At 37.4% G+C, this 23,764-nt stretch overlaps 1 protein-coding gene across 3 annotated transcripts in view; it reads left to right on the top strand.

Moving 5' to 3' along the window:
* Positions 1–23,764, top strand: part of MAN1A1 (mannosidase alpha class 1A member 1) — a 140,347-nt gene that overhangs the window by 18,271 nt on the left and 98,312 nt on the right. For all 3 annotated transcript variants that reach the window (XM_039871427.1, XM_039871408.1, XM_039871418.1), the window contains one exon: positions 23,427–23,523. In XM_039871427.1, coding sequence (XP_039727361.1) covers positions 23,427–23,523 — 97 coding nt within the window. The remainder of the gene's footprint in view (positions 1–23,426; positions 23,524–23,764) is intronic.

The following is a 23,764-nucleotide window of genomic DNA, read 5'->3' as shown; positions in this document are numbered from 1 at the left end:
GTTAAAGACTTGACACTCAGGTTTTCATAGACGTGACAACACATAGACGTGACAACACAGGTATATATCACTGGTCCTAAGCAATGATATATACCAGATAGTATAACTCTTTCTAAAGCATATGCAAATGGAGCAGTATAACAATCATTCATATCCAAATGTTTTAATAATCTTAATATTATTTTCCTTTAATAAATCAAATTAAGAAACATTTCCAACAAGACTCCTTCCAGAAATATTTAAGAGCACCACCCTTGCAAAGCGCTGCAGAGACAACAGTAAGCAAGACAGATGTAACCACTGCCAGTCTGGAATCCAAAGGGACAAAGAGTAAAAAGCCAGTGTGAAGTCACAGGGTTTTTGTCCTTTTCCATCTGACTTATTTCATTTAGCAAAATACCCTCAAGATCTATCCATGTCATCGCAAAATGTGGCATATAAATCAAAAAAGTACCAAATGAACAACGAAACAAAACAAAAACAAAAACTTATAGACTCAGACAACAGAATGGTGGTAACCAGAGGGTAAGGGGGCCGGAGGTGAGCAAAATGGGTAAAGGGACCAAATATATGGTAACTAATGGAAATTAGACGTTTGATGGTAAGCATGCAGTAGAATATACAGATATCAAATTATAATGTGTACACCTGAAATTTATATGTTATTTACCAGTGTTACCTCAATAAAAATAGATAAATAAAAAAATTTGTAAAGCCAGTGTGATAATTGATTTAGAAGGCGAAGTGCAGGCTAGAAGAATGTAATAAGGACAGGTAGCTCAGATTTAGGGGTTCAAGAACACTTTCTAAAAGTAGTAAATATTAGAATAACCTGAAGAGGAGTAGGAGTTAGCCAGTGGAAGGGCAGGGTGAGGATGGCTGCAGGAATAGGGAGTGGCCTGTGTGAAAGCTCTGAAGGTAAGCTAGAGAACCAAACTAGGGAAATGTTGCTGCGAAGTATGCTAGGAAATGGGCCAGAGAAATAAACCAGAAAATGACTCTTACAAAGTGTTTAGACTCTATCTTGAGATTACTGGGAGCCAAGGAAGTATTTGAAGTGGGGAAATATCAAATTTGCATTTTTGGATAAGTCTGGAGTCGGGGACATGTGTTAAAAGGCTCTGCAGTAATTCAGGTGAGAGGCGATGATGGCCTCAACGTGTAGATGGGTAGTGGGATATTTTTTAAATAGCATTTACAGGACTTTGTGAGCACTCATATAGCGAGGGCAGAAATGGAGTCCAGGACAGTGCTTGGTTCTAGGTTTGTACAAGGGATTGGGTGATGGCAGTGACCCAGGTGAAAGAGAAGGGTGGAGAGAGGTGTGATGGATTTAGTTTAGGGTGTTTTGCATTAGATGTGAAAGATATTCCAGTGGAGAGGGTCTCTCGTATGCAGTTAGAAATACACGACAAGCACTGTAAAAAGAGGCCTAAACTAGAGATATCAGTCTTAAGACCATCAAGCCGTGGAAGCAAATAAGCTCCTTCAGGGATAGTGTCCTATTGGAAGAGCCAAGGCCTAAAGCCTGAGGAACATCGACATTCAAGGGATGTGCAGAGTGAGAGACAACAGACAAGGAGCCATCAGAAGCACAGGCAGAAAACTAGCAGAGTGTGGCACCCTAGAGCATTTTTGGATATTTAATATTTTCAATGTCTAACGCTGCTGAAAGGCAAGAGGAGGAATAAGGTTTTGAATTTGGTAACAAGCAGGTAGAAGATGCCCCCTACTCGAGCAGATTCAGTAGTGTGTTCTGGTGGAAGCCATGTTGCAGTGGAGGTCAGGAAGTACAGAGACAACTCTTTGCACAAGGCCACAATGGATGGGACTAGAGTGATCGGGTGTTAGCTGCAAGGTGACAGGGGGCAATGGGAAGATTGAGTAGAGGAACTGGCATCTTACTGAGCACCGCTGAGCGCACAGTTGGGGCTGGCAGCCATGAATTTGTGACAACCCCATCTGCTTACTTGATTGATTTTTCTTTAGCAGGATTCAGCCACTCTGATATATTTGGAAAGGCAGACAAGTAGGTTGACCTAGTCTTGGGGTTTTCCTAAGTTTGGAACAGAGAGAAGATACATGGTCCCAAGTGCTTTTTTTGAAAATCTGATTACAAAGATCATTTATTTTTAATAATATAAATCCACTCAACTTAGGTTAAAGAGAGTGAGGAGGAATATTTATTATAAAGATAAGAGAGGGCTGTCTCATGGATCCAGCTTAGAAGCACAGCAAGACCTCACAGGGCCTGGAACTACAAATCTGCAAGGCACCTGGAAGCAAGACTTCTATTCCTCCAGTTTCTTATCCCAAGCTAATCTTTTGTCTGTAGACATACCCACTTCATTCTTTCCTCTGCAAACAAGCTCCCTAACTAAATCAGTCCTTTAGTTTACATGGCCAATGAGTTTAAGTATTAATATAGGTTCTAGAAAGCATCTCAGACTCAATTCTAAATTCCCAGAATGGAGAATCTGACCCAGTTGTAGTTAGGTGTCTAATCAGGTATGCCTGAGGGAAGAAATATTGATTTTTAGTATCAATGTAGCCACAGCACAGAGCTTCTTGAGTGTTGGAGAGGAGAGGGTAGTCTGGCTGCACAAAGGTCTCTCACTATCTCTGCTGCACCCAGCGCATTTATCTTTCTGGAAGTTTCTCTGTTGTAGTACTGCTAGTTAGAGGCAGATTGCCTGGTGTTCTGCGATATATTCACTACAGAAAGTTCTGTCTTCTTGAAATGACAGTTCACCAGCATTAGCATTTTCATGTTGTTTCATTAAATGTGGTACAAACATGTCTGCAAAACAAACCAAGCATACCTGCCCTGGGATGTTCACCATTTAACAGCCTATCATATTGCTGCTTCATAATGTAACAAAGTCCAAATGCTTTAATGATCACCAGTTAAAACACACATGCGCGCACGCGCGCACACACACACACACACACACACACACACATACACACATACACGAAGAATTTGATTCCAAATTTACAAAAATATCAGGTTTTAACGTTCATCTTTTGAATACTTGTTCATCAAGACCCACCTTAAATCTTAACAGCTGCACAAATTCTTACCTGTTCCTAGTGCCCTCAGCAGAAAAGCATTTCTCTTTCTGTGCTCTTATGGCTTGCTTTGTTTAATTCTCTATACTTATTACATTTTTATTGCTAAAGGCAGCATATCCAAAAGCAAAGAGATGAAAGAGCTCATGACTTTGTCACTTATTAACAGTCCAATCCTGTGTAAGTACACAGTGCCTTTGAGCCTCTCTCATCTGTAAAAGTGATGATAATGCTTACCTTCCAATGGCTCTTAGGAGCCAGTGAGTGAATAGATGCAAAACTATTTACTTCCACTGTGATGCAGATATTAATTATTTAGGGAAATAGTCTGGGGGTTGAAAGGCCAGGTTTCTAAAATCCATCTGCCTCTTGGTAATTCACGACATGGCACTGGGTGAGTTACTATTCTTCCATGTCTTAGGCAGTTAGTTTTCTGCCGCTACTGTAACAAATTATCATAAAGATAGCAACTTAAAACAACACAAATTAATGTGTCACAGTTCTGTAGGTTAGAGTCTGAGTGAGAGTGTTTGGTTTCTCTGCACTGGGTCTCATAAGGCCAATATCAAGGTGTCGGCAGGCCTGGGGTCTTACCTGGCGGCTCTGGAAGAGAACCCACTTAGGGGTTCATTGAGGTTGTTGGCAAAATTTAGTTCCTTGCAACTGTAGGGCTGAGGTCCCATTCCTTGCTATCAGCCAGGAGCCTCTCAGCTGCTCAAGGCTGTCTGTATTCATGTTCATGTTGCCTCTCCATTTTCAAACTGGCAACACTACGTTAAGTGCTGCTCGACTGAATCTGACTTTCCCTTCTGCTGCATCTCTTCTGCCTCCAGCCAAAGACCATTCTTTGCTTTTAAGAACTCAGGTGACTAGATTGGGTCCCCCCAGCTAATCCCGGCATACCTCTGTATTTTAAGGTCACTTTAATTATCCTTATGTAACTTGCATTATATCTGCAAACTCTTTTTGCCATGTAAATATCAGATTAAGAAGACCGGAGATTAGGGAGTGGACATCTTTGGGGAAATTTCTACTTACCGCCTGTGGGTACTATGTGCAGTGCAGTATGTGAAGCCAGGTGAAGTCCTTTTCGTGCAAGAGCTACTCAAGAGCCATTGGCGAATTGCGTGCTCTGTTGCTGTGGTTTGTGATCAGCCAAGAAGGTATTTTGTGCTGCAAATTACTGATAGGGGTAACCCAAGCCAAAAGAAGCCAGGTTTTATAGTAGTTTCTTTGTATAAGTAACTCTAATTACTATATGCAAGTAAACAAGGAAGAGAAACCAAACTCGTATTCACATGTAAAGAGTATTGATAAATAAAAAGAATATTCTCTTTATTCTTAGAGCTTTTATTGAGGCCTTACTAAGTGCCTTTGATAAAGCATCTTATTTTAATCTCATTGTTCATATTTTGCAAATGAGTATTCTGAACTCAGTAGGGCCATATGAGGTACCCAGTGTTATAAAGACTATTAAAAATCTTTAGTGAAAAAATAATTCTGATCTGCGTTTATTCTCCCCATATCATAGCAGGTATCATATAAATTCTGGAGCCTGACTCCTTGGGTTTGACTTTTCTCAGCCACTTATGTGTCCAGTGACCTTGAGCAAGTCACTTAACCTCTCCATACCACAGTATCCTCATCTGTAAAATGGTGGTTACAATACGCCTTACTTCATAGAGTTGTTATTGAGGATTAGATTGAATCGTACCTAGCACATAGTACTATATAAGTATCAGAATTATTATTCTAATTGAATAGTTTCTTTTAACCATTGGTTCTCAACTGGGTTTATTTTGCCCCCAGGGGAACATTTGGCAATGTCTGAAGACATTGGCTGTCTCACATGGAGGTATGTGCTAGCAGCGGTCCCCGACTTATTTGGCACCAGGGGCCAGTGGTCCTATGAGAATCTAATGCCTCATGATCTGAGGTGGAGCTGAGGCAGTGATGCTAGTGCTAGGGAGCGGCTGCAAATACAGATGAAGCTTCTCTTCTCATCCTCCTGTCTCTCACCTCCTGCTGTGCTGTCTGGTGTCTAACAGGCCATGGACCAGTACTGGTATGCGGCCCAGGGATTGGGGACCCTTGTGCTAGAGGCATCTAGTAGGCAAAGGCCAGGGATACTGCTAAACATCCTAAAATGCACAGGACAGCTCCCTACAACAAAGAATTATCCACCCAAAATGTAAACAGTGCTGAGGTTAAGAAACCCTGTTTTAAATCAGTGGCTTTTTATGGTTTTAGAAACAACCTCATTTGCAAATAAGAATTTATGTTTCATTAGCGACGTTTCACACTGAGGATATTTGTGCCTGACAGCCATGGAGCTCTGAGTTCTACAATCAAAACAAACAAAAAAACATTTTTCTGGTGTTTAAAAAAAAAAAAAAGCCTTCCCTCTATTTTTATATGTAACATAGATTTCATAAGAGTATGCTTAACCTACAATACACAATTAGGTGTTAGAAATACTCTGTTCCTATGAAAAATTGAGTGGAATTTCTAATTTTCTTAATCCAGTGAACTTTCTTCTGGAGATCATAGGAAAGAAATGACTTGAATTTGGGAATTTTCTGTTAATCCGTATGTTCTAATAGCCAAAATAATTACCCATTGTAGTTATCTGTTTAAAATTTACCTGCACTGTAGTATATGGCTTGGTAAGGTCTGAAACATTTCTGACAGTGTCATTTTTATTTGTGAATATTATATAACGCTTATGTGTTTGCTGTCTTCACTCCCTCCCATCTCATTCTTGTACATATCTAATGATTTAGAATGTTCTCTAACCACTTTCTCTCTACCATTCACCCTGTTGCCTCCACTTCAAGATGAGCTATTTGAGTTATCTTTCTCACTATCCAAGACTATCTCTATCTATTCTCATTTTTCAGAATTTGTCCGTTTGATGATTTGGTTAGTCATCAACACTTGCATTTCCACTGGGCACAGAGGCTCCTTAGACTGACATCCTGGGAGGGAGAGGAAGGAATCTGGGTACATTCCCATACCTTCCACTCTCTTATCTACCTGGAGAAACTGAGAACCACAAGATACAAACACAGCAGCAATCTATAGTAGTAAATCGTTATGGATTAGGGGATACACTGACATGTGGGGCACCAGGTAGGTGCTCAAAAACACTTACTAATTGATTACATGATTACATGGTATAATTACTAAATATTGGTAAAATATATTTTTATAATCATATTATAATGTGACTACATTTTTCTTATTGTATTTAAGAAATTCTTGGCTTATATAAATATCATCGAAAGGAGAGTATTAATTAGAGGGTGAAGGTGACATCCACACTGTCCTTTTTGAGTCATTATGTTGCAACAGTGAATCTACTGGTACAAAGAGAAACACCAGGCATTTCATTTAAAAGGAACAAACAAAACGTTTTTGATACAAACTGCCATACTTTGTCATCAGGGCTAGAAACGGAGTAAAACAGTTTACAACAGAATTATATTTTTTAATGGTAGAACAGTGATAACTACTTCTTCACAGACTTCATGATTAAGAAGGATTAGCTTTAAGCGTAATTGGTGTCTTTCAAGGCTTTGAACAAAGCCCAGCTCATTTCCTGTGATCTCAGGCTGTTAGAATGGAGAACCTTGTCTGTCTGCAGCCACCTCACAGTGAACTCAGTGGCGTCCTTGAGCACCACGTTGGAGATCAAGCTACATAGCAGTTGATGACTAGTTAAGGCCTTTTTTCAATTTTGAAATTTTGCTACTTCATGATTTAGAGCCTTGTGCTGAAGACGTTTTGGAAAAACTCTTAACAGCTTTCCCAGTGAAACATGGAGAAATGCTTAAGTTTTCCATCAAGAATTAGTTAATTTGCGGGAGGGGTACTTTGGATTACAGTTAATCCACATTTATTCATGTTATTCTATAGAAAGAACTTTTATAAACAAGATTAGCTTAGTAGCAAACATCACAGGACTGTGTTTTATGCCTTGTGGAAGCGTATACACTTCTAAGTGTATATTATGTCATTTTATTGTGATGGCCCGAGCCAGCGGCTAGAGGGGCCCAGAGGCTGGTAGAGTTCATGCTAGGAAGGCAGTTCTTTTACAAGAGATGTCTATCAGTAGTTCTGAGAGTAGTGTTGAGGTGTGAGTCTGAGTTTCAAAGAATACCAAGAAGGAGTATCATAGTAGTCATGAATCTAAGGTGAGCAGAGCCCAGTACCCAGAGGTCCAAGTCAGGGAGAGGATAAAAGAGCAGAAGAAGAATTGCAGCACTTAGTAACTCTGATAAGACTTTTCACATAGACATACAGCTGTGCACGGGTTAGCCTCCTGTGGACAAGAATTGAATGTAGTATTGGCTGGGGAGCTATAGGTGCTCAGATGTTTGTGACAGGATTGAAAAGTTCAGCCTGGCAGAAAGGAACAAGTGGGAATAGACTTGGAAATTTGGGTCCAGAGAGTTAAGTACCAGGACAGCTGATCAGTTGCATCCCACTGCCCAACAATCTGTTCTTGATTTTTCTCTCTGCGTGGCTGACAAAGGTTTGGTCTGCTTCTTTCTGGAAAGTCAGTGTGATGGGGGCTGAGGTTACTGCAACATCCTCACCATTGCCCAGGGTAAATATTTGCAGGCCGTGTATTTGATCTGTTAGATTTCAGGACCTCAGATCTTTGCCAGTAAAATTCAAAGGTGAATAATTAGTTGCTGAGAGGGTCTCCTTATATGACGGGGCTAAGGAAGTAGGCAGAATGGACAGATCCCTCAGAAATCCTGACAGCTCACTGGGAAAAGGCAAAATTTTCTGGTTCTGAGAATGATTTTAAACAAGGATATTTTAAATCAAGTTAGAGAGCCCTAAGCCAAGGACAGTATTTTATATTCAGTACTAGGAAGGTATTTTCTGTCAATGGTAGAGAAGGTCATACTTCTCTATTTGGAACAACAGTCTTGTTTCTAGAAATGAAGGATATAGAATTCTAATATTGTTAAACAGTGAGAAAGAAATACACAGTTTAAGAGGGTAAGTTTATATGGAAATTGAAGTTGAAGATCACAAGTATACTGACCTGTTTTAAACAAGATTTGGAGTAGTTATAATAAAGATGAAAATGTTGTATTCTTTCACATGTAAATATATATACTTATTTGATAGAGAGAATTTTTACATTTGAGAAAAAGAAATTGTAACTCAGCTATGATGATCTATAAATTAGATAAAAATGCAACATTTCAACCAGTGTTAGTTTTACTAACCAGAAGGAACAGTATGTATTTATTTATTTATTTATTTATTTATTTATTTATTTGGAACAGTATTTAGTAAAAATACTATTTATAATTTTTTAACCAGAGCCTTTTTCAGTTAGCTTAGACTTTCTAATACAATTAACAAGAATGAGATGAGAGCATTAGGATATCAGCTTTTATCAGCACTGTGGATAAATTATAGAAGATGCCTTAATTAATAATTAAGATTTTCATCTCAAGCTATAATGTAATCTTCTTTGATATTTTTTCCTTATCCCATTTTGAACAAATATTCTACTTTTTTTTTTAAAGCAAAATGGTGGGAAACAACTCGTTCCATGAAGTTACTGTTTAACGGGTGAATCCAGGAGCCCTGACTGCATGCATCTTCTTTTGTTAACCTGTTGTGCCCTTCCCCTCGACCCCTGCAAACATCAGTCATTTAAAGCTTGAACAGAGGACTTAGACACCATAAAACAGTTAAGAAGTCATACTATTTATTATTATACAAATATTCTGATCAAACCTTCAGAACAATTTCAGCTATCAAACAATGTTATGAAAATAAATAATTTCCTCAAATTAGGAATATGATGTAAGTTCAATTTTGATCTGATCACTTGTTTAAAAAAGACAATTAAAGGATAGCTACTCAAATGTTTCATTCATTAGTAGTTGGTAGTTGATGAGTTAAATAACAAAATAGCTTTAGTTCAAACTTAAAACATAACTGGGGGCAGGCTATCACTGTCTTCTCCAACAGGATGATGTTTCTGCACTTCTCCTGAGTTTACAATTTATTTATGGTGCAGAATGGCCACGTGATAGCACATCTACCTGCATCACACCTTCATTCAAGGCAGAAAGAAGAGGGAAAACGAGGCTTCCAGCAGACCTTAGCAAATGTTTTATTGGCTTGAAATTTGTCATGTGGCCACCTCTGTCTGTAGAGAGTCTAGGAAAGCACACACTTGGCTTTTAAAGCTTCCGTTCCAGGGATAAGCAAGGAAGAAGGAGATGTGAGTGTGGGATGAATCAATCTATAGTGTCTGCAATAGGTAAAATATATAATCTTTTTTCTGTTTTTATTATTGTTTTGCAGCTCTGTGTAGCCTTTTTTGCATAGTAAAATAATTTGATTTCTGTTGATAAACTTGGCATTTTTTATTCTTAAATTTATGAAGGTCTTCGCCTGATTTTTAAGCTGTAAAATAGCTCACCAAAATTGGAACATATTGTACCCAAAGCTAATACTAAGTAATGCAGTCCACTTTAACAGATCACTGAGTTTGGCATATATTTAATGCTGGGCACTTGCCATCCAGCAACTGTAGAATGAATGATGATTATCTTTTTCTACCATTTGAAAAAACAATCAGGCTTTATCATGTTTTAAAGCTCTAACAGAATGGTTAGAGTAATGCATTTTCAGACCCAGGACACACTTGCCATCACTTACAGAACATCTCAGATGATCTTTAATCCATAGAAAATATTAATTTATAGGGTGGTAATGATACAAGCTTATTAGATGTTAACGCTTGCCTTAAAAGTGGTAGCACACGTCGTCCAAGATAATTGTTTTTCATCTTTCTTTAGTAAGAACTTTAGCAACATAATAGATGTCTAAACTAAATTATAGTAGAAAGGGCATTGAAAAATAATATCTCTGTACTTTTTTTTCTTTTTGCAGGTGTTTAGCAAGAAATCTAATGTTACCAATTTAGGGGCAATTTATAGAGTGTTATTGACATTTGAACTCATATTGAGAATCACGTCTCTTTTCAATAATCATAAAACAAACTTACTAGAGTGTTCTGTTGGTAATAAAGTATCATTTACAAAACCAAGAATAAAGATTATGGGCTAACACTATAGGATGCCCAAATAGATGTAAACAAAGGAAGAAATTTTTAGATGTTAAAATTTATGTAAAGCAAAATTATTTTTCAACCTACAGGGCACTAGAAGCAAGAGATTTTCTCATTTTAATTTCACTTTCTTAATCTGCCAATATATTTAATGTTCTCTTCTGTATCAGCAAGGTTTTCAAGACAACAACAAAAATTTTGAAGATGGTTTTGCATGTCATGTTTCCCAAAGTCTCACTATTAAAAGTAAAATTTCCCCCAAATAATTAAGTAGTTAATAGAAGACATACAAAGATGTATATCAATAGTACAAGGGTTAACAGTTTATTTGGAAGCTTATTTGGAAGGCAAGTTCTCCAGTTTGCGTGGTTCACGTATTTAGCTCAGAGCAGTGTACAAGTCAATTTGTCATAGGCTTCAGAATTAGCCTGAATTCAGAGTAAACCTCCACTACTTGATAGAAGTCTGACTGAAAAATTACATAACCTTTTGATTTCCTCATCTGTGAAAGGAAATAGCAATGGGGAGATTATCTTCCTTTTAGAGTTGTTAGGGGACTGAGAGAATATGTAAATGTCTCACAAATTTCCTGACATATAAGTGTTCAGTAAATGCTGGCTCTTTCTATTTTTAAAGATGATAATTAAGTACTCTTATGAAATATCAATTATGGATTTTAAGTCTTATAAAATCACTAGTTGCTACTCTAAGATTATACTTAGAAACCAGAATTTCTATATGTAGTACATACAAATATTACATTTTACAGTAATTTTTAAAATACCATATTTTTATACAACATTTTTATTATTTCTATGCCCAGATAATATCTAAAATTGTTACCTGCAGTATGCAAAAGGATTAGTTTCAGAAAATCTTATAAAATCATGGACTCTAGGATGACAGTGGACATCCCAATAATTAATAATGGATCATTTTAAGGGCAATCATTTCAGAAGTTTAAAAAAACATCTCCCTGTAATATGTGACATTTTATAACCAATATATTTTTTATGACTGCTACCTTCAAATAGTAATAACATAAAATTATGATTCATAATCCTTTAGTTAAGAGAATAGTAATTTTTGATTTTAATTTGAAAAGGAAATACCTGTGCCCTACAACTCTCCTTTTGATAACAGCTTTATTCATAATTGCCAAAACTTTGAAGCAAGCAAGATATCTTTCAGAAGGTGAATGGATAAATCAACCATGGTTCATCCAGACAATGGAATATTATTTAGCCTAAAAAGAAATGAACTGTCAAGCCATGAGCATTCAGATATGAAGGGACTTTAAATTCACAAAAGAAGCCAATATGAAAAGGCTATATTATATATGATTCCAACTGATTTGACATTCTGGACAAGGCAAAAATGCGGAAATAGTAAATAGATCAGTGGTTGTCAGGAGGGGGTGGGTGAATAGGCAGCACACAGAGGATTTTTTAAGACAGTGAAATTATTCTGTATGATACTGTAATGATGAACACAAGTCGTTACACATTTATCAAAACCCATAGTATGTAAAACAAGAGTGAACTCATATATTTGGGGTAATTATGATGTGTCAGTGTAGGTTTCTCAGTGTAACAAATGTACCACTCTGGAACATGATGTTGTCAGTGGAGGAGTGTGTGCTGTGTTCCAGCACTGGGTATAAGGGAAGTCTCTGTACTTTGCACTCAATTTTTTGCTGTGAACTTAAAAATGCTCTAAAAATTAAATCTATTTAAAGAACACACACAAAAGGAAAATAGAAGAAGAAAGAAACACTTGTGCCCTTCAAGCCTCTTGATAATTGAAGCAGAACAGAACTTGACTCTCTAGGGGTAGCTAGTGTGCTTAAAAGAGAGAGAGAGAGAGAGAGAGAGAGAGAGAGAATATAATTTAAAAAGGTAAATATCTCTGACTCTTGCTCATTTTTATAAAATCCAAACTAATTCTTTTTCATTTATCATTAATTATGTTCTAGCTGTATAGTATTTGTAAAGTTTAAAAAGAGAATATTAAAGTTATTAGTCTTTATGAATTTGACAAATCTATCTTTAAAGAGAAAATTTCCTTTCTAAAAATATCATTTTTGTCACTTTTGCAAAAAGATAAATGTAGTGAAAATTTGAAGCTGTAGGATAACATGCATGGGTGAATATTTGGTCTTTTTACTTACAAATATTAAAACTACAAATAATCTTTTGAGATGAGACACTTCATGAGGATAGTATTTGTTTTCTATGGGATAATTACTTAGAAACCTTTTTTAGAATAAAGGGAGCTTTATGATATCTCAGCAGGAGATACCATTTTCTTTTGATTTTGAGGAAAGATCTGTAGCCGCGGATGCATCCCAGGTTTGGAAAAGCCCTGCCAAGTGTTTGCCTGGGGACTAGCAGGGAAGATCAGCTAGCATTGGGCCTGCAAGCAACCACTTTCTGGCCTTCCATTGACCACAGAGATCTTAGGAGGGCTAATACAATGAATGCAGTTTTAGATCAATTAAAAATCTACCAAATATACATGTATACAATGGAATATTACTCGACCATAAAAAAATAATGAAATCTTGCCATTTGTGACAACATGGATGGACCTAGAGGGTATTATGCTAAGTAGAATTAGAGAAAGACAAAAACCATATGATTTAACTTATATGCGGAATCTAAAAAAACAATATAAACAAAGCAGAAACAAACTCATAGATACAAAGAACAAACTGATAGTTGCCAGATGGGAGGAGGCTTGGGGGCTGAGTGAAAAGGGGGAAGGGATTAAGAAGTTCAAACTGCCAGTTATAAAAATAGTCATGAGTATATAAAATACAGCATGAGGAATATAGTCGATAATATTGTAATAACAATGTATGGTGTCAGGGGATACTAGACTTATCAGGAAATCACTTCATAAGTTATATAAATGTCTAACCACTACGCTGTACACCTGAAACTAGTATAATAGTGAATGTCAACTGCAATTGAAAGATTTAAAAAAAAATTTTTTTTAAACAAACAGACCAAAAACTCTGAGGTCGAAACTTTGTACTTGAGTGACAGCTTCTGTGAAAAGAGACCATAGTCATTAACCACAAGACATATTTTTGATGAGGAAATAACTGCAAGTGATAGACCTTCAGCTGATTGAAAGCTTGTCTATGTAAAGAAAATGCCCTCAGCAATAGTGCTTCTTTCTAGAAAAGTAATGCACTAAATATTCACATACAAACAAGCCTTTTTCTAACCTCTAACATTTGAGATGCTAAATTATTACCCTTTAGAATATTTTAAGGATATGTACTTATATTTAGTCAAGGTTCCAGGTTGTTTTTTCGGTTTGAGGGTTTTTTTGGGCAGGGAGGGGGTCAGGGTTGTTTGTTTTTGCCCTGTACCTTCTTCCATTTGGTAACATTATAGAAGTTTTATAAAATAATGTTAGAATTTGATCACAAAGTAAGAGAACCATTAAGTGGCATATGATTCAATTCCCTGAGCTAGATCTAGAAGAACTGGCTTTTTCTTAGGACAATGAGATACTTCTTAGAAACAGAACAATCTGTTTTTTACAAGTTGCAATTAACTAGAATTCTCATTTTTTTAAAACTGGTATTATCAGGCATTCTTTCTCTTTTTCTAAAGAGATTGCTGCTGATAACTACTCTTTTAATTCCCTGAGGAATTAATGCTCAGCGGCCCATTAGGGTTCACACAATGGCATTAATAACCATTCCTTTATATATCTCCTGCTGTCTGGAAAAAAAAATGCTAAAATTGGCTGTGGGAGAATTCAGGACATCTGAATCTGAAGAAAATATGCACACATATATCTACTCAGTGGTTAAGAGGCAGCCTGGAGTACTTGGTAACTAATAAATTGTACACATGGAGACAAGAAAGAAATAGAGTAATGAGTGGAGAAGAGGAAAGAAAAATTGGCCAACATTAGGCCCGGTGGTGGCGATAAAGCTCAGGAAATAATCACAGCTGAAGAGAGCAGGTGTTGGTGCAGTCAGAAGCTTGTTGTGAATGAGAAGGATTTCACAGTTCTCCATAAATCCAGTGACAGGCAAAGTTGGAGTAGAATGGAGCCATCTTCTATGCCCAACTAGCCTATAGGGCCAAGAGGAGAAGAGTTGGGGGCAGAGCTGGAGAGAGTTGAAGTGGAGGGGAAGGAAGGTCACAAGAGTTGAAGGATGCAAGTCAGGCAAGGAAAGGAGGTGCTGCGAGGTTCTGTCATTGAGCCAGCTAACTAGCCTGATGTGGTATGTGCCATTTTGGTGCCAGGCCAGCCTGTCTCATTGGACTCTAGTAGGGCTACACTCTGTGCATGGAGCAGCAGGAGAGCTCAGAGGCTGCAGCTGACCATCTTTAAGGTTTGTAAGCATCAGAAAAGTCAAAGCCCTCTTAAGAGATAAAGTGGAAAGAATCAGAATGAGAGAAGTCACAGCCTTGCTCTTCCTCTTCACTGTGCTGGGGGCCTCAGCGTCCTCATCTGTAAAATGGATAATAAAACCTCAGAAGGGTGGTATGAAGATTAAGTGTATGCTAAATTGTTTCAAGTTCATCTCACAGTGCCTTGTGGTAGGTGTTTAGCAAAGTTTATTTCTTTCCTCCTTTATAGCTCTTCTGGTTCATTTGTAGAACAGTATTTAGAATTCTAAATGCTTTCTAAAATGTGAAACTACCACTCATCCAGAAAGAGGAGAATTACTAAGAAGTATATGCATAATGCTTTTATATATCCCAGGTCTCAAGGACCTCACTAAATTTTGGCAAAGAGCGCTAATGATGGGGCCAGGGCAGTCCAAGAGCCGGCACCGAGGGCAGCCAGGGCCGGAAGTGAGCAAGGTACTGTTGGCTGAGCTGTGGGAAGCAGCTGGAGGGAAGCGACATGCCCACAGGCCTAAACGCAGAGAGGCACGGTGTGCCTCTGAACCAGGGATTGTAATACAGACTGCTGGTCTGTGGGCTGTCCGTGACTCACGTATATATTGTTTTCCCCTTAGCCATCTAGCCAGCATACTGTTTTTTGTTTTTTTTTTTCCTAGACCCCTAGAAAACCTGACTCCAAATCTTGAAAACAAGCTCGTATTTTTTTACAGTATTTTTCAAAAATGACTTTAGTTGGGGCCTTCACTCTTGTTTTACCCAATTCTCCATCATTTCCAGTTGCCCTAGACCTGACCATTCTATTCTGTCTGGTCTTTGAGTTTTCAACCTCTCTTTCAAGCTCAAGGCAAAGCAGAGAACTGGCCCTAGTCACAGAACCAGGGATTGAAGGTGTTCTAGCCCTCTATCCTAGGGTTGCCAGATGAAATGCAGGACTCTGTTAAATTTGCATGTCAGATAAACATAAATACCTTTTTTAGTATAAGTATGTCCCATGCAATCTTTGTTTTCTAAATCTGGCACCCTACTCTGTTTTCATTTATAATTCAAGCTCTGCCACCAATAAGGACTCAATAAGTAGTAATTGTCATTGTAGCATTGGGAAAAGAATCTTGGAAATAGAGCACCTTAGCAGCCTTGGGGAAAGGGAGAGAGAACTAATATATTTCAGCGTTTGGGAGAGATAAATTGATCAAGGCACATGAATGAATGTTCTAATTGGAAATTATAGTGGCTGGGAGTTTTTTTCCATGCTGGATGGTAACAAAAGGTGACTGGGCAGGGCCTTGCTCAGTGAAGAACTGTGTCAAGGGATCATTCCCTGGACTATCTTAGGTGGCATCTCGATGTTTAGTGAGAGAGTGCTGAACAGTAATTGTGGTAGACTCCAGGCCTGCATTCTTTGCTAATGAAGAGTCATAATAAGCTCCGAGTTCCGTCACCTCTAGGTAACATTGGCCTCTTTCCTATCTTGTTCATTCACTTCTCCCTGAATTGCCCTGCCTACTTTAACTGTAGTTACATGTCCTCTTTCCTTGAGGCTGTTCTGCCTTATCTGTGTTTAATTTCCATGGCCTGGGAGGGCAATCAGGAGGTGGTGTGGATGAAGGCCAGAAGCACTCATTGAATGTCTTTTACCAGCCAGGGGCATTGTCAGATGTGACCTCTGGACTGTGAGGAAAATAATGTTATTTTTTTTATAATAAGACTTTATTTTTTAGACCAGTTTTAGGATCACAGCAAGACTGAGTGCAAAGTAGAGAGTTCCCATATATCTCTGCTCAACACGCCCCTACCCTCCTCCACTAGTAACATCATGTACCACAGTGGTATGTTTGTTCCATCCATTATTGTTGTGTTAAAGATGAGAAAACTAAGGGTTTGCGAGGTCAGACCTGTGACAGGTCAGCACCTGTGACAGCCGTCCTCAGCACAGGTCTCGCCCTGGCTCAGTGCTCCTTCTGGTCCTCTCAATCTTCATTCCCACGGGGAAATGAAGGCTTTATACCTTAGGGGGATAGCATCAGATGAGAGGAAGGGGTAGCTACATTGTTGTCTGAGGTTCACATATCTAGAAATTCTTTTCCAACAAGTAAGTGAGAGTTTGAAGAAGGTGTGATTTGATTCCTTCAAGTTACTGTTTATCTTCTTTCCTTTCTTCCATTCGCCAGTTCCACCAAAGATTAAAGGAAAGAAAGCTGATACAGTGACCCTAAAAATGTTTTGGTGTGGAGATTTGATCTGAAAGTTCTAGAAGTTACTGTCACGTGACAATTGAGTAATTCTAGGCAGTTTGGTGGAAGCTCCTCTCAGTCTTTTAAAATAAGTGTTTTTCAAAGCGTCAACTGTGAATATACTTTAATAGTGAATATACTTTAATAGCATCGATTTCCACTTGAACAATCTGAGGTAGATTGACCTCCCACCCTAGACCTCACTGAACCAGACACAGCCCTTCTTGTTCTCCAGAACAGTGGGAATGTGAATGTCACTGGACTGCAGACCTTCTTCCCTTTAGTGCTAAATGACAAGCTGTTACATAAATGAGCCAAAGATGGCCTCTGTCATTTGGCCCCAAGGTTGCTCATTTCTTCACTGCAGGCTGAGACTTGCTGGCACAAAAGCTAGCTGGCACCAAATTCAGATTTTTACATGTCCAATTATTTTTACCACACAAGCAGATTTTTATCCTTTTGGGCCTGCCTGCTTTACACATCCCATGAAACCTTACCCAGCATCTGTTGGCTATTGATAAGAGATAGGGCATCGTGGTTAGAAGACGCCATGCTGCTACTGCCCTTGGGAGTCCTCCAATCCAACAGGTCTCCAGTATGCCTCTGAGTGACATCACTTAGACACATATGCCTCCTCTCCTTCCCTCTCCTTTCTCCGGAGAGTTTTCTTGCCCTCCTCCCCTGCTGGATGCTGGCCCCCTCCCATTAATCCTCTGTACAGTCTCACGCTGTGAGAGACATCTCCTCTCAGGCAACCTTGTCCAAGCACCACCCAATAAAGCTTGTGTGTTACCTCCCCTCCTGGCCATATCTTTTTCCTACATCAGCCCTCAAATTCCTCAGACAAACCCCCTACAAAGGCACACCTGGCACAACGAAGATTTCAAGAAAGCCAGTATATGAACTTTCAGAACTAAAGTTGACCCATACTGCCTTACATCTGGAGAAGAACCTTTATAGAAAGGGTCTTCATTCTTTCTTTACTTTTGGATACCAAATAATTGTATATGTTTTAAATGCATATATTTATAAAGGGTTATGTACTATATAGGTTTGCCTGTTTTGTTTTGTTTTTTTTTTTTGTAGATTTGCCCCTCCTGTTTATGTTTATTACTAGGAAAAAGGATGAAGCTCTTTTGGGTTGCAAAGATCAGATTCATGCTTGGGTTTTTAGTAAAAATAATTACAATGCCTATAATTTATCAAGCACTTACTATGTGTCAAGTAATATATTAAGCTCTTAACATGCATTATTTTATTTAATCATCATAGTAACCAATGAGACTGGTACTTTTGTTTATTTACATTTTACGAGTACAGAAAGTGGGCTCAGAGAGAGTAATTGCCTCATATCAGTGGTGGCAGAGCTCAGATATGAATCCAGTTTGTCAGATGCCTACACCTGTGACCTTATGCATTCTTCCTCAGTAAGTGAGAGGATATCCTATAAGGTTACATGGAGAAGTAAACAGTTTCAGCAAGCAAAGAGCCATGTTTCCTGGAGTAGAGGAAGATATTTCATCAACATTCAGCATTCAACAGCATTGTTCGTAGTTGTACAGTAGCTCTACAGACCTAACATGATTCCCCTAGGACAACATGCAAATGTCTGTTCACCCCATGTTTGCCTCCCAGCTTCTTTACTTTTATCTCCTTGCCTTCTGTCTCTTGGTGTCTCCTCATGGTTTCAGCTGCTTCTTGACTCCTTTATATGGCCTTTTGTATTTCTCCAATTCTTCATCACTTTGGCCTCTGGATTCTTTGTAAATATCTCCCAGTTATACTCCCATAGGTAAGAGATGATTGGGTTGGTCCATCCATTGGAGCAAACTTTACACCTGGCCACCTCACCTCCAAGGCTCGTGGCCAGCTCTCAGTTGTCTGCCTTTGGGTCAGACACCAGGCCCTGGGTCAGTCAGCTGAGGCCAGCGACCCAGATCACATTGTACAAACTTTGTGTAAGAAATTTTGTGTAAGATCCCAAAGGAAGGGGCTGTAAGTGAGACTTGAACTTGCAGCCTTTTTTAAAAGGCTTAAAAGCCCAAAGCCTTTAAGTTAGAATTGTTTTCACTTAGCATAATACCCTCTAGGTCCAACCATGCTGTTGCAAATGGCAAGATTTCATTCGTTTTCATTACTGCATGATATTCCATTTGTGTGTGTATGTGTGTGTGTGTGTGTGTGTGTGTGTGTGCGCGCGCGTGCGTGCGTGCGTAATACATCTTTATTCATCTATCAGTGGACATCTTATCTATTTATCTATCAGTGGACACCTAGGTTACTTCTATATCTTGTCTATTGTAAATAATGCTTCAATGAACATAGGGGTGCATACATCTTTTCAAATTAGTATTTTTGTTTTCTTCAGTTAAATACCCAAAAATGGAATCACTGGGTCATATGGTGACCTGTCTGGCCGAAATAATGTGATTTTCAAAAAAGATTTTTAATGTGTCTATTATGAATAACTTAAGATCATATGATTAGAGCACCAGCAAATAAAAATATTTGCTAGGGGTAGTTTCTAGCAACAAAAATATCAGTTATAAAATGTACATATATCTGGAGAAATTCCAGCATATTTTTTTTTATTCATGACTTTTTGTGTTCTCGATTAGGTCAGGACATAAAACTGAAAACAAACTATTAGGTACAGCAGTAGAGTTGTGCACAACATTTAATTAGTTTTCTTCTTGTTCGTATATATACACACAGCCATTTATGAGTATGTAAGAAAAAAGAATGTTCAGCTTCCATATATTGTCTATTAGATTATAAGCATGGCAGAGTTATGAACACTTCCCTTTTAGTCCTTTAGCATCTTATTATTCATAGTGCAGCAAACCCTTAATAAATGGCATTGCCTAATTTCTCAGCCATGATGCCAAATGGGAAGAAAGTGCTAATCGAAGAATCTTCTATAAGCATAGAGCTAAGGGGAAGTAATGCTATTTTAGGGTATTTTGCGCCTGAATTCCAGCTTCTCTGGGTAAAAATAATGAATTTCTATTAGGAAATTTTGAATCATTTCTCTTATTTGTTTTTATTCACACCATGTGTTAGCTGTGCCTTTCACCAATGCAAATATAAATATTCAGATAAAAATAAACTGCATTTGCTTTCAATTTGTCTTTTTTCATAAGTTTTCAGTATTGCATTTGAAGTCCTAATCAACATCTAGTTTGGGCCTTTTTACTTGGGATGTCAGGCTGTAGAACCCTAATTAAATTGATGAAAGACTACAAAACAAAATTAAGGAGGCTATGAAGAGGGAAGATTAATCCTATCCATGGACTTTTTTGTTAGTAGTTGAATTTTAGTCATGACCTTGCCCTCAGCTCACAAGCAGAGAGTCTGGAGAGACTAAATACCTTCATCTCCCATAATCCCTCAGCTTGTTAGTGGCTTAATACTATAAAATTAGAAGCTAGTAGCATTTTGATGTTTTCAGATATTTGTATGTCATGAGTTAAAAGTTGATTTTATATGTGAATTGTGAATTCAGTTTCACTGTTACTCTGCACACACACTCACACACGAAGTCCTGTGTTTGGTTTTAACATGATAAGTCATTTCCAGAGTGACCAGTCACTGGAATTAATGAACAATGTGGCTGTTCCTCTTCATTTCACAGATTCCTGGAGAAACCACTCTCGATGCTCCATTCAGGGCATTTTGAGCACCTCGTTTTCTTTTTCTTTTCTAACTTTAACTCACAGAAATCCCATGAGATGAAGAACCCATTTTGAGAAACATGTCACAGAAACTTTTGAAAAGTAGGGAGCTAAGCAATTAGTGTCAGGTTTTCCCTTGGGAAAAAGAAAATAGACAAGTTAATATTTACTACAGAAGTAGCTAAAGTAGATTCTGTAATAGTACATTGTATAAATGAAAATTTTTGACAGAGCAACAGTCTTGTATGGAAGAGCTCTATGCTATCTGTGAGTTGTTAATAGTATATGGCACTGACTTCTATTCAGACTTGGAGCTGAAACAAATCATCATGACATTTTTTCTGTTCTTGGGTCACATGTTTTCCAAAAGCTTTTGAATTTATAAAGTATCTTTGGAAATTTAAAGGAATGGGAAGTTTACCAATGTAATACATTTAATAGGAAAACCAAATCATACTCAGATGTAATCTCAAGGTGTTTTTGTGGATCTAATATATCTAGTCTTTTCAGAGGCTCATTGGTTTCTGTTTCTGTGATGTGAATTTAATTGGTTTCAGTATAGGTTTAAAATTCAGTAAACATGCGATTACCACCATGTGCTAGGAAGTGCGCCAGGCGCAATCATACAGGCCATGGTCACATAATCCTTACATACACCCTGTGAGGAATTATGTTCTCAATTTTTCAAATAAAGAGAGTCTCATAAAAACTGTGACTCATCCATGATTGTGTGACTTAATGCGTGGTATTATAGGGATTATCAATCAGGTTATTTTACCCACAAGTTTATTATACTTTCCAATAAAATTAATTTAAAGAAAAGATCTTGAAAATACTATCTTATACACATTTTATTGGTTGTTGGAAGATCAACAGTCTGGTTCATCAAAAGATTCTGGCACTGACTCATTAAAGGAAGACGATGCAGTATGTTGGATAATGCGATGGGCTTTGGAGTCAGGACAACACTGGGATGAACCCTGGCTCCTCAGCTGTGGAGAAATGTCATGACTTTGAGCAAAGTTGTTAGTGTTTTAACTTCCAAGCCTTGGCTTCTTAATCTATCAGACAATGGTAATGCAACATATTTCATAGGGTTGCAACCAGAATTGAGTACAATACTGAATGAAGAGCATTTATCAGAGTTCTCAGCAGATAGCTTTCCTTTTTTAAATTTTTAATTAAATTTATTGGTGTAACATTGGTTAATAACATAAATTTCAGATGTACAACATTGTAATTCAGCATCTGTGTACTCAGTTGCATGCTCACCACCTGGAATCTGGTTTTCTTCTGTTACCATGTATTCGACCCCCTTTACCCACTTTTCCCTCCCATCACCCCTTTCCCCTCCAGTAGGTACCATTCTGTTGTCTGTATCTGTTTGTTTTTGTTGTCGTTATTGTTTTGTTTCTTTGTTACTTTTAGTTTTTTTGTCCTTTTCTGTATGACTTATTTCACTGAGCGTAATAATCTTAAAATCCATCTATGTTGTTGCAAGTAGCAATATTTAATCTTTTTATGTCTGAGTAGTATTACATTGTCTATATGTACCATATCATCATACAGTCCTTCATTGGATGGACACTTAAGTTGCTTCCATGTCTTGACTATTGTAACTAATACTGCTATGAACATATGGATGCAGATTCTGGTAGCTCTTATTAGTAGCAATAGTGTGAGATAGGAAGATAATATACATTGGTTAAAGATATCAATTATTGTGTTCAGGGACATATGAAGACTTTGTTGTTAATAAAATTGCATTGATCTCACTGAAGATAAATAGTGATAAACAGCCCTTATGTAGTATTTATAATTTATGTGATGCTTTTTAAGATACTTTTAAATATGGAGCCATATTAGAACATTTTCAGATTGTATTTATAATTTAATTACTGTTGCTAATGGGTTGGGAATTGTTTCATGAATAGGTTCTAGACAGGTGAGGAGTCCCCCTTTTTAAAAAATGTATACAAACATAATTATATATATTCTTTGAAAAAAATTGATACAACTATTATACAATAGTTATACAACCATTTTAGCAGGCTCTTGGAATAATTTCTCCCCTTGAAAATCATTCACTTTCTACTAGAGTTAATATCTAGTAGAGTTAATATCTAGTTAATATAGCACAGTAGATCAGAACTTTGTCTATAAGCCAGGAGAAATTCATTTGGTCTTTATTATATGTAGAGGAATTAATTTTGTTTAAAATAATAAAAGAAAAAAGATATGCAACTAATTGGTGACAGAAAAGTTTGGCCTTTAAAAAGATTCCTGTTATAAGGAGTCTGGATTGGGAATATATCAGTCTTCAGTTACATAGGTATGCACACATATATATAAAATTAAAGATTGCTTATATTAAAATAAGCTGAAGTTTTCCAAAATCTAGATATAACCATAGAGTTTAAATTTTTTATTTCCTGTAGATATTTAAAATACTTCTCTGTATAGACTTGGTCAAGATACATCAAAGTGTTTAAAGTGATAACCTTGGATATTTGTCTTGGATTTTGTGATATATATACCTTGAGGTTGACAAAGTACAGAGAACCTTGTACAAAAATATGAATTTTAAATATAGTCTTTGCAGATTTAAGCTATCATGAGAATGAAATAGATAAATGTAAGAATGGTTCGTCCTTTTAGGGATAAGCTAAATTTCTGTTGTTGGAAACTAACTTTTGAAATGATGTGTATCTTAAATAGGATTAAATGAATTTAAAAAAAAGAAATCTTCATTTGTAAACATAAAGGGGCCATATGGATGTGTGTGTGTGTTCCAGCTTATTCATACCATTGTCACCATTTTAATTCATCATCATCTTTTTAACTAAGCAGCGAGTTTTAATATTTTAACCTTTAGGTCTTTAACATATAATCTATTTTGTGGCAGGAACATCTCAAATTCAAATTATAATCCCGTTTTCATTTCTTCTCTCAGATGATGAAACATGCTTGGAATAATTATAAAAGTTATGCCTGGGGATTAAATGAACTGAAACCTATATCAAAGGAAGGCCATTCGAGCAGTTTGTTTGGTGAGTAGAATATGCTTTGTGTCGCTTGTCACAATACAAATGACAGTAACTTTTCTAATTGACTGAACTTGTGGGTGGTGGAGAAGTCTGTGTGACCATTCAGGCCATGTTGCTAGGAAACTTACACAGCTGATAGAGGTATCTACAAGGACTGTGCATAGTGTGTCCTTCAGACAGAGCACTAGCTACATATTAGAACCACTTTCATACTCTAGAAAAATACTGATACCTGGCACACACT

Source organism: Pteropus medius, unplaced genomic scaffold (assembly GCF_902729225.1).
Source record: "Pteropus medius unplaced genomic scaffold, Ma_sr-lr_union100, whole genome shotgun sequence".
NCBI lineage: Eukaryota > Metazoa > Chordata > Mammalia > Chiroptera > Pteropodidae > Pteropus > Pteropus medius.
Note: the sequence above shows the minus strand (reverse complement) of the source record. Positions and strands in the feature narration are given on the sequence as shown.